The 12,147-nt window shown below is 41.4% G+C and overlaps 1 protein-coding gene across 1 annotated transcript in view; it reads right to left on the bottom strand.

Annotated features, from left to right (window-relative positions):
- LOC128792411 (BEN domain-containing protein 5) overlaps positions 1-12,147 on the bottom strand; it is a 562,082-nt gene that overhangs the window by 88,577 nt on the left and 461,358 nt on the right. Inside the window, exon 6 of the mRNA XM_053950814.1 lies at positions 4,705-4,744. Coding sequence (XP_053806789.1) covers positions 4,705-4,744 — 40 coding nt within the window. The remainder of the gene's footprint in view (positions 1-4,704; positions 4,745-12,147) is intronic.

Below are 12,147 nucleotides of genomic sequence, written 5' to 3'. Positions count from 1 at the left end.
TTATGCAATGCCAGGAGAGCAGAAATATATTTTCCTAACCAGAGGAAATTAACTAGGCAACAGTCCTATATCTATAATTTAAAGCTGTAAAATATGTATGGCAGAAGCTAAAGCCACCTTAAAAGAATTCAGGGTAGCAGTATATCACAAATTAATGAAATGGAGACATTTTTAGAGCATGCAGCATTGATGATATTAAAGGGGGGAGAATATTTCACCACATAGATCAGACTGATAAATACTTTTAAAATCAAGCTTTTTTTCCCTGTTTAAAAGTGTAAGATCTTGAATGTTAGGAGGAAGCATGTACAAACCATTAACATTTCCGATCAAATCTCAATAGAGATTAGGATTATCTTACTCTGTCCCTGCCTGTAAAGCTCTGATGTCATTTACACATGAGGAAAATCTGAGTAAATCAAAAGCCAGGAATTACGGAGTCAGCACTTACATTTTTTCATCTAAAAGAGAGCTGAAAGAAACTTAAAAAAATTACTTTATATTCCGTGCTGTAGCCAAGCTGGACACTACAGAATATTCAACTACCCCAGGTTTTTTAAATGCAATCAATTTACTGCTGCCAAATGTAGTAGGTTTATATACATCTGGGAAACATGCACCTACGGTGCTGATGAATTTCTCCTGACATTGCACTGATTTCAAGAGAATGTTATTTTAAATTGGCAGTAGAGAGACTGGTAGAGAAGGATAAAGCCCTGAGGATGACTGAATCAAAGAGAATTTCAAAAGAATTTTCCTGATGGTTCTTGGATAATATCACATGTTAGCTATTTTCAAAGCCAATAGTTTCCAACACACTTCCATTTATGGTATCAATAATTAAAAAATACTTCAGTGTGAGAGGAACTTACCTTACTGAGAAGAGAAATTGGAAAACTGTGTTATTATCATAAACACAGGAGATGCAAAAAGCTGTGTCTCCATGGAAAAGCTATGGAAACAGGGGTATCTTATTTGCAGCTATTGAGTGGTTACCACAAAATGTGATGTGATTGCATGTGCATGTTCAAAGTGCTACTAGAACATGATCACAGAGAAATAAAGGGCAGATCCTCATCTCCTTTGTGTAACAAGGCCAAATTAAACTACCTCAAGCTTTGGTCCTAAACCTCAAAGACAACTAGAATAGCGTTAAGAAAATATTTTGGATCCAATTCAGAGGTAAAGCTGGATTTAAAGAAAATTTAAATTACCAAAACTTAAATCTCATTATGTCCCACTCCCTGCCAGCATGTCCCTGCCAGCTCCTAATGAATTTTTAACATCCTTCCCCCACCCCACTGCGCACACCAGCTCTGACTCGGGCACCCTGAACTGTACAGCAGCACTCTAATTGTACCTCACATGTCAAGGGGCAAGAAGAAAGGAGTGTGGTGAGAGCATTGATAAATTTAACTTAACATTCCTCCAGCTACTCAGCAGCAAGGCAGAGCAGTGAACTCCCCTCCACATTTTACAGGGGTGCCAGTTACTTCAAAGGAATATATTTGAGCACGAGGGAGTCTGGCTTGCTTCCAGCTTATGCATCATTTGTGTCTGGCTGTTTCTGGAGATCCACAGCAAAGCAAAGACTTCCTCCAGTTTGGGGCACAGTGTGAAGCTTTCCATACCTGCTTTATTAGGGTGCTGGAAGAGGTGAGCCCTGCATGTTGCATACAAACGGTGTAGTTGGAGCTGCAGCTCCAGCCATCTGTATTCCTGTTTCTTTAATTTTTTTTTCACTTTTGCCCAGACTTCTCTCAGTCCAGGGTATAGATTAATGGTCTATACCTGTTCAGTTTAACATACAGATGATGTGCTTTTAAGCCCAGACAGAACCTGTTCAGGCAGGTTTCAGGAAGGCAAGCTCACATTGCTTGGGGGTTGGAAGCCCTGTGGAGCAGGGCAAGAGGCAGCGCGGGGTCACTCTCAGTGTGGGTTCAACCCAGCACGGGCAGGGGTGAGGTTCAGTGAACAAGAAGCAGGCACAGATTCTGACCCTTTTGGGGGTGATTTCTGGGGCATCATGCAACATCTGTGTCCATGGGGAGCAGTGTGACTGCCATGAGATAACATTAAGGTTTCTGTGATCCCACAAACTCTCTTTAAATGTTTTGGTGCCTGAGTCTCAATAACACTTAACTTCCATTAATGGCATTTTTAACCTTGCAATTAATCTCATTAATTGGATGATCAGTTTTTTGAAATTGTTTTAGCAGCACATGGAGAAGAGCTGCTGTACTATCTGCAAGTGATCACCATCAGTTCTTGACTAAAGGTAGAAAAGCTGGTACAAGAGCTTCACACACACACACAAGAAAGAGAGATGATATTCATTGTGACAGAAGTGCAAATCTCAGAGGTCACCTTTTCTTTTGAAGCCCTTTGTCTATTCTTACAATTAAGCAATAGGGTTTTGGTGGCCGACACCCCTTGTGGGACACAGAGGACTTTCACAACTCGAACTAAAGCTGTGTGACCTCTGCCAAAAGCAAAGGCTGCCTGCCTGCGGCAAGGTGGAGAACAGAAACAAGTCCCAGAGGATTGGCAGGTGCAACTAAACAGCTCAGCCTCTCATTTGAATCAATAAATTAAGGGTTGACAGTGATTATGGTTGATCTCAGCCATCATAACTGATATCACGACTTTGTAAAAGCAGACTGTCAATGTCAGATCTTAGAACTAGGACTCAAAGAATTAAATATTTTAAAGTAGCAGTCTCCAAAGACAGATAAAAGCCCCAAGGCTATGATTTATTTTATTTTACTTTTGTATTTGTAGGGCTGAAACTAGGCCCTTTAATCCACAGGCTGACATTTTCCAATCCTACTAGGAATTGAGTGCCTAACTGTTTCAACCCCTTTGAAAAATCTCAGCTTTAGGCTCTTTGGTAAGTTTGGCCTGATCCAGCACCAAGCTTCTTTTGAAAATGCCTCTACTGAAGGCAAAACTAGAGGCACTTTATTATGTAATCATGAACAAGTATTATTTTTTTCCCCTGTGTATCCAGTTATGGTAGATTTCTGGTTAAATATCAAAGAGTAAAACTTGCATTTCAGAAAAGGTATGTGTTATAGGAAGCTTCCCCCCCACTTTTAGTGCGGTATGCCTACCTACACAGTTATTGAACATCCTTCTAAGTAATTGCTGTGTTCATTTAGTAGATTGCTTTATTAAACAGAGCTCTGATCAACTACTTACTGATCACATCTATGCACAAACTCAACTCAATCAACCCTTTTACAGTGAATACTATATCAGAAATTATGAGAAAGGTATCATAAGTTAGTTTTACAGAAAAGTCTCACATTAAGTCATTCTGGTCCCCAACCCTCTTTTCTCTTATTGAAAAAGCACCCGTGGATTTCGGTGCCCTTATCCAAGATCTGAGTGTGTGCTATGATTAAGACCTTCAGAGATCTTTTTTTGTTTTTTTCTTTTTCCTCTAGAAACAGGGAATGCTGAAGATATGGAAAATGAAAAATGTGCCATGTTTGTCCTTGAAGTTACAGTTAGAATAGTGACAATAGCTGTATCACACTGTATTGTTGCTTTTATCAGCAAGTGCCCTGAGCATACATTAACATAATTGCACACTGCGTGAAAAGTGAACATGCAAAAATGTGATGCAATTGCCAATAGCCTCAAACATCTGTCCCAACAAAGTGTTCCTCCTCCTTATTTTAATTCTTATTATTTTAACAAGGTTAGTGAAGGAGAAACCATGTCACAGATTATATCTACATTTAGAGTGTCAGAACAATTATTGATGCAAAATTGTTATCCAAGCAAATGTGTGTCACATTTTGTTCACTTCCCATAACACCTGTTCACTCTGTTAGCACATTATTACCAGTTAAGGCCAGAATTCATTAGTCCCAGCTAAAGCCCACCTGAAAGCATAATTCATACACACATCTGAAAAATGAACAAAGTTAACCAAAATGTGGCACTATTTGAGCAGGGCTTCATCTGAAGCTGGTGGGCAGCAAACTTCTGTAGCAGCTAATGGAAAGAAAGTGAGCCTGGCAAATAGGAATAAATTAAAAGCCACCCATCCTTAAGGGCTGAGCTCACAGAGGAACACAACTGAGCCAACCTGCATTTCCACCACGGTGCTGAGACCTTCAAAACTCACTCTTGCCAGAGCTCCACACTTTCCCAATAAGTACAAATTTTGGTGTATCTCCTTGACAGGCAAACGACAAAAGCCATCATGAAGCAGATAGTTCCAGGCATTTTGATTCCACCTGAATATTTCCTGACCCACTTTGGGGTTCTCAGCCCTGAGCCTGGACCTTGTGTCTCCTTCCACACACGCAGAGTGCCACCATCTCCTGACTCCCCAGATTGCTCCCATTTGCCACCAAGGAAAGTCAAGCTTGCATTTCTGCGATACTTGAACACACTTTGTGAATTTGAGGGCATCTGCCCTGCAGATATACCACTAACTGTAACCCCAGGAGGCTAAAAGAAATATCAGCACTCCAATTCATAGAGTAAAGGTCTGAAGAGGCAGCTCTGTGAACGGATAACTGCCCGGGGCTTTGCCAAGCACAATATAGCTGTCACTTGTTATTAGGTGAAAGATTTTCTGGGGAACAGTGTTTTTCATTTTGCATGTCAGAGACGGGGGAAAAAACACATTTAGACAACCATCTCTTTAAGAAAAGAGAAGAGAGCGGCACGGCAGAGCTCACTTACCCGGGCTGGTTATTGTCAGGAGGTCAAGCCGCCGTTTCTGCTGAAAAACAAATTATAAAGGAATTGTTAAAAGGGGACTAATTTTAGTGGGTCAGCTTAGACCTGCAAAGTAAGTGTTCTGACATTTACAGCAGGATTAATTACAAGTTACATGGCTCACGGTAACTCTTTTGGAAGGGATCCACATGTACTTTATGAGGGAGAAAAAAACCCTTCCTCAGTCCTTTTAATGTGTTTTTATTTGCACTTATAAAGTGTCACTATTTCTTTTTTGGAACATATACTTGAAATGAATAGCTGGAAGCACAGATGGACCGATATATTTATAAAAGTGATTTCTGATTCCACAGGGAAGAAGACATGGAACCAGGACAAGCAACTGTAAATTCTTTATTCATATCAATCATTGACTCAATGCCTGTATGTGATCAAACACAATTATATTGCCTTGGGGTGAACCTTTCAAAGACATGCAAGAGGATCTAGACAAACTCGGGACTGATAAAAGGAAAGCTCCTTTACATGCTGAGCACAGTCAGCCCATGGATCTTGTTGCCACCGGATATCCCTCATCCCAAAAGCTTGCCAGATTTGATCATCACTGCATGTGTGTACAGACAGCAAAATGCAGGCAATTATTATGGCAAATAATCAAGTTTACACAGAGGACTGGTTTCTGGAATGGGTGCAAACCTTCACAGGGTGAACAAACCCATACTATGAGGAAGTTAGGAAAATATTTGGCCTGGAACAAGCCAAAAATCCCACCAAAGCCTTTGTGATGGTGGGGTGCATCTGAGGTTCCCTTTTCCCAAAACATGTAGCCAGCGCTGTTGCCTACTCCATGTTCCCAGTCTTAGGTGATCTCTCCACCACTGTCTCTCTGTAGCTTGCCACTTAAATCCAGGTGCTCCTAGACCATTATAATCTTTTTCCACTTTTCTGTGGGCTGAGAGCTTTCTGTCACAAGCAGGGCTTTCCCCATCTCACGGACAGACTGTTACTGCCCCTTCATCATAGCACTTTCCAACTTACTGTCTTCTTCCTAACTTTGCCCAACATCAGTGTGTCTAGCAGGTATTGAAGATTATACTGTCCACTTTAATTTCTCTCTCCTAATTTGCTCAATAATGTCTGTGTTACTTTCATTTATTGTCAGCCCTATTGATCTTCCAATCTAATTCTCATCACTGCACTCACTGTATTCCCTATGTGACAGCTGAAAGTCCTTGAGGAGGAAACATTGACTTGGTATTCCCTACCCTGAGTGCTCTTCCTTGGAAATCACGACTGATGAAACTCCTTTCCAAACCCATCATTTCTCTGTGGTAAAGCTTCACTGGCTGAAGTGCATGGACACAGTTGGTCATCCACTGAATACACTTGAGCTGTGTTGGGCACAACAGCAAATTTGGCCTTCTGGAAAGCCAAGTGGGGTGTCAGGCTGGAAAAAAACATATTTTCTGAAACCTTCTTGGCCTTCAGTTCCTTACCTCTGGCACAACACAAAATATATTTGAGAGAAAACTCTTATCTGTCTTTTTCCAGAGGTACTCCTTGTTCTCTTAACTCTGCTAAGTCATTCCGAGCATGACCTTAGCAGTTTGCTTGAGCATATTTGTTTTCATTTAAAATACTGGGGCCAGCATATGCCAAACCTTTTTCCAGGTGTGCCAGGGTAAAAGGGAACAGAAAACCCTGCTGCTGCCTCCTTGTGTCAGCTGCTCACCCCCTCCTTTTCTGGGAGCAGTAAAGCAGAGTAAGAAATTCTGTGTGTGAGCACAGGACCCACCTTCCCAATGGGAACTGTGAGACAAAACATCTCCTTATGAGCTAAATTTTATATAGATCCTGCACCTTAATCCTGATTCATATGTACAAAGCTGTGAAATGCCAGAGCTTAGCCCCCACTGGGCCAAAAGCTTTGCTTACATTTCTCAGCACAACTGGAACTCTAAATGCTGTATATCTAACAAACAGCTAGAGCAGAAAATATATATCTGAAGCCTATAGTCCGTGAAACCCTCTCTACCAGGAAAAAAGGTGGAATATAAATATCCTGCATCAAAGAAAGTTGGAAAATGTAAAGATATGGAATAGAGAGAAAGGCATGCAGCCCAACTGGCCCCCAGTCCTGACTTGAGTCTGTTAGATGGGGTAAAAATAAACATTAAATGAAAAACCAAAATAGCTTAGCTTGATGTGCCAGGAAAACAAAAGCATATAGGACAGGTCAAACAAATGGGAAATAAAATGAAATTATTACAAGTCAAATATTCAGTTTGTATTTTTTTCCAGTTTGAATACTGCCTTCAAGCTGATCTTGGAAAAAAACAAATTAACTCCAGATCGAGGAAATCTTTGAGTATATGTTGAACTTTATGCTGAAGTTATTTCTCTGACTTCAAGTGGAGCAGCACTGATCTTTGCATCTAACACCTAACTGCTGCAAGGGATTTGAAATGCCACCAGGTTCTTGGCACTGGCTCCACCCAAGTGCTCCAGGCTGGAACTCGGTGGTTCCTGCCTGCCTGGTGACAGAGGGAGGAAAAAATTCTCAGCTCTGACCTTCACTGGACCTTGAAGAGGTTTCTCTGATTTAGCTCGTCAAGGGAAGTTTGTGTACACTCACCCCAGCCCTGGAGAGAAGCAAACAGCAAAGTGCATTCCAGAATTGTGCATTCAAACATGCAAAAATGCCCTAATTATGGACACAATCACTTTCCAGAAATTCCTGCCTGCTCTCAGATCTCAGGGCTAGCTCTGCTGTTTCCAGGGCTCAGCTGGATGCAAGCAGCCTAGTAACTAGATGGATTAAAAAAAAAAAAAAAAAGAAAAAACCCAGACAGACTCACTTATGAGCAGCTATAAAAACAGCAGTATTTGAATTTAAAGAGAGAGACATTACAAATGTCACACCCATTAATAAAATAATTTCATCAGAAGAATTGTGGCTGTGGGGCTTTATGTATTTGCTTCTTTCTTTAGTGTTGAAAGATGCAAATTGCAGCTGTGGCCCCCCTCCAGCATGATCACCCTCTCCCTGTTTTGACAGATTTCTTGAAAGACTCAGCTCACAAGATGTCTGGCTTTTTTTGTTCTGCCTTTAGGAATTTTCCACTTCTCAAACACCTGCCCCTGCTGAGATGCCTGGGACCATCCCAATCTTCAGGCAACCCACTGTCCCAAGAATTTCTTACAATCTGAGCACTGAAATGTGATGAGCGTCGTCCCTGGTCGGGAAAGTGGTGACAGCTTCCCATGGCTCTAAGGCTGGATTTCACCCACGTTGACAAAAGGGCATTCCACAAGAGACACAAAAACGATCCCCACAGCATCAGCCATAATTTATAAGAGGCAAACAGAAATATTCCCTGCATCATCGCTGTATCACTGCTGCTGTAATCCTGTCCTGCCCTTAAAGGGCAGCATCCTCTTTTCCACTCTGCTGGCTGTTTGGGATCCCAAGGGCAGGAAGAGGCCTCTGGTGATTCATTCTCTTCCCACCTGGAGCAGTTTCCATCGCTGGCACTACCCAGAGGCACAGTGCACCAGGGCCCAGAGCAAACCTGCAGCAGATCATGTTCACTTCCACAAAATTAACACAATCCTTAATTAATGCAATAAGCACTGATGAGTAATAAATCATATTAAAATACAAGGAAGGCAATTTTTTAATAAATTAAGCATTGATTCACTCAATAAATATTAATCTACTAAGCATCAAGTATTCATTACGTTTTAGGAAACCAGTTGAAGAGCGTTGTTGGTGAGCTGGTCTGCAGTGTGCAGAATGGTCCCGGTTCACCCATAATATACACTTACTTTTAACTAATTCCTGAATTAATCAAGTCAAACAACTTGCCTGAAAGTGAGTCTGGATTATTATTCCATTGCAAGATGCAATTTTCTCAACACAGATTCTAACTCACCCCTCAGATTTTTTCCTGTTTCTTAGTAACTCCTTTTCCAAGAACCTCCTTTCTCTTCCTTGGTTTTAGAGGTCTTTAAAATATTTGCTGACTGGTGTAATTTAATTTTCACCTCAATTAACTTAGCAAGAGTTGCAAAACTAGGAAAAAAAATTGCAGGGGGAGTGTAAATTAACTCATTCATTTAAGTTTAGCTTATCTATAAGATGTTCTTTCACACTTTGCTCTCTGCAGAGTTCCTCCAACCTTTTATATAGATGTGGGATGTGCTGCACTTGCTTTGACTCTTATCTACAGATTAGCAAAAGAGAAGGGAAAAAAAGCCAGATGCAAAGATGCCCCACGAGACTGATATGGAGCTGTTTCTGTAGCAACCGATGATTTTCTTCTCATGTAAGAATGAGCCTCGTCATATCTAATTCTGAATGTATCTGGGCCTTACTTGCCAGCCAAAGCTGTGTCAAGTATCAAGTCAATATAGTCAGAAAGAGTGATAAAAAAGCAATTATAAAGTCATCTTCCTACTCCTCCTCCAGCCATGATCCAAAAAATATCCTTATCCCTGCCTTCTGTCCCAGCACATCATCTCCAGGGCCCCTACACCCAGCAGTGCAGGTAAGTGGGGATGGAGCTGGCAGCAGCTACTCAGGGATCTATTCCACACATGATGGTGGAAGCTCCTTCAGCTTCCCAGCCACCCACATCCCAGGAACCAGCAGAGGTTTTTCTAAACAGCAAGGCCATCTATTCCTGCCTTGCTCTGAGTCTCCCGATAAAATTCCTAAGCCCGGAGCTGGGGCTTCAGCCCAGAAACTTCAACTTCAGCTCTAGAAAGCTCCTGTTGGCTTTGTGCCTTTCTCTGCCTTCACTCTGTGGGCAGTTTTTGCTGCAGCTGTGAACCCAAAACCAGGCTGCCCATTCACTAACAGCTCCTGCCACCACCCCCTGACAGGAAGCTGGAATTGACTCTCTGGGACATCACTTTGTCTTCCAAAGGACAAAGGGCTTTGTCTTCCAAAATGTATTTTACCCAGCCTGGTCTATGCTATTGATTTCTTCCCCCTAGTTTGAGTGTGTTTTGAACATGTGTCTGTCCCTCACCACCTTCTGTGCAGAGGATTTAAGATTGAAATGAATTGCACAGTGTTATTTTTTTTTCCTGGAAACTTTGCCACAAGTTGTCACTAATAGCACCTTTTCTTTTTGACTTCAAAACTAGTGTTTCGTTTCTGTAAACTGTGTTGACACAAGAGTAATTGAAACCAGTGTATCTTATCACAAATAAAGCTGAGGATGTACTGAAGGGTGCATTTCACATTTCTGTGGTCTTTATGATTGCCACACTCTGTAACATCAATGCTTTGGAAATCTGTCCTTTCACATTATGGCATGAAGGAACCCAGGAGTTCAGAAAAGGATCAAAGAGATCCCAAATGTGCAGCTTGGCACAGTTGGGTGGCACAACGTGACTGCCCACAGGCACCACCATGGGTTGCACTGGAGGGAAAATGTGCAGGAGGGGGAGATTAAAGGCTGTATCCCATCCTTCCTTGATGCCACCTGCTGTTGGGCAGGTTAAGAAATATTCAGGGTTGATCAACATCTGGATAAATATTTTAAGGAAGGCTTAGATGAACAAAGGTGTTGGGAAAAAAGTGAGCATTCGTATCTGCCTGGTTCCTAGTTCCTCAAATGCAAGTTTCACTACTTGCACCTCCTTCCCTTCAGAGTGCAAGAGTTACCTCCAAAGAGAAACTCTCTATTTAAGTAATGATACTAAAAAGTACTAATTCAGATCCTATAAAAATTGATAATTCAATGATTTAAAGCTGTCTTTTTTTCCCCCACATGATTCTGAGCGATAATCTTTTCTTTCCATCCAAAAATCACAGACTTTTGTTCACATAATGAAACAAGATCTCACATTTTGTACTTCGTTTATGACTAGCTGCTAAAGTTTCCTGGTAAAATGATAAAATGAACCAGTCAGCTTGTTGACACTTGACTGGGATTTTAGCAAATTGCATCTGCTGTAGCCTACCCTGTGGAATCAATTATTGATAATATAGGTGTGGAAGAACATTTATATAGTGGTTTGGGATATGTTATTGCTCATGCTAAGAGCTATAATGAGCATTTTAAACCATTTTGACAGTGACCTCTGCAGGTATTTGATCGCTGCAATATGTGGTAACTCGATTCTGGTTTAGAATCAAAACCAAGCCCAAATAATGAAAGACAGTGCCAAACCTTTGAGCTACTTCAGTCATTCTTCCAGTGCACATACTCTCCTACTTAATGTCTGACACTTGCCTATTTCTTTCCCAAAACAAGTAATACATGGTGCCTTCCTACTTTCCCAAAGCACTGCCAAACAAGTAGCTGAGACTTCTCCTTCTTCCCCCTTGAACAGAAGAGCCACACATAATGTTCTTACAGCCCTGTTGTGCTCCAAAGCTGTACAGAATGAACATTAATACAACAAAGGTTAAGAAAAGGTGGAAAAGCCATTTTTTAGCACACAGTCAGTAAAACCTATGGCAGTAGGAGAAGGTTGCAGCCCCTTGGTGAGCAGGTTCCTACCAAAAGCTGTAGATCATCGCCCAAGCCATGGGAGCCACTCTCAGCTTTATGGGCCCCACAAATTCAGGGTCTCTTCCACTTACTCTTGAGCGACATCTACTCGTGCTTCATCTGTAGGTTGCCTTATTTACATATGCAGCTCTCATAAAGTAGTAACCAGATTCATAGTGAGCCACTAGGAATCCAAAAAAAGGCAGCTTTGTTCACTGTAATATTAGCAATCACAACAAAAAGTTGTTCGGGCCATCTCATCTCTGGGAAGTAAGGCAGGAGGAAGGAACTGCTTTGGCATGAACTGGTCCTTAACTTTGCCAATAAAAGCTATGACAGCAGAAAGCCTCTTGACTGAGGGAAAAGAAAGGATGATATAGCCAATACCTTTGTTCTGCTCTTTACAAAAGCTCTGGGCCTGCAAGAAATAAAGGAAGAGAAGAGAAGAGACCCATTCTCCATGGTCTGGCCCCACATCCAGATTGGCATCAAGATTTTTTTAGCTGCACTAAAAAAAAGGTGGCTTGTGCATGTTTTAAATGTACTTACATAGCAAGGGTTCAGGATCTACTCATTCCACAGTTTAACTCAGCACTCTAAGGGGTTTGTTTTGGTGAAACACTGCCATGCAGGTTTTTTATAGTTTCTTGTATTACTATGTAAATTGCAGAGCTGTGGTTATAATCCTGTGCTTGTGACATCAATTACTTAATGCCTATAGAGATTATTGTTATGCCACAAACAACAGATTATGTTTTAAAGTACATAGTAAGCAGCAGGAGCTAATAAACTCTTCTATTTAAGATGTATTTATTTTGAAAAATAGAGTAAACAGGGGCAGGAAAAACTGCACAGACCCCACACAGTGCCATTAACAAGCAAAATCTATCCATGACACACATCCCTCTAGGCACTGCCTTGCCATTCTTTAGCTGTG

This window comes from Vidua chalybeata, chromosome 9 (assembly GCF_026979565.1).
Source record: "Vidua chalybeata isolate OUT-0048 chromosome 9, bVidCha1 merged haplotype, whole genome shotgun sequence".
Classification (NCBI taxonomy): domain Eukaryota; kingdom Metazoa; phylum Chordata; class Aves; order Passeriformes; family Viduidae; genus Vidua; species Vidua chalybeata.
Note: the sequence above shows the minus strand (reverse complement) of the source record. Positions and strands in the feature narration are given on the sequence as shown.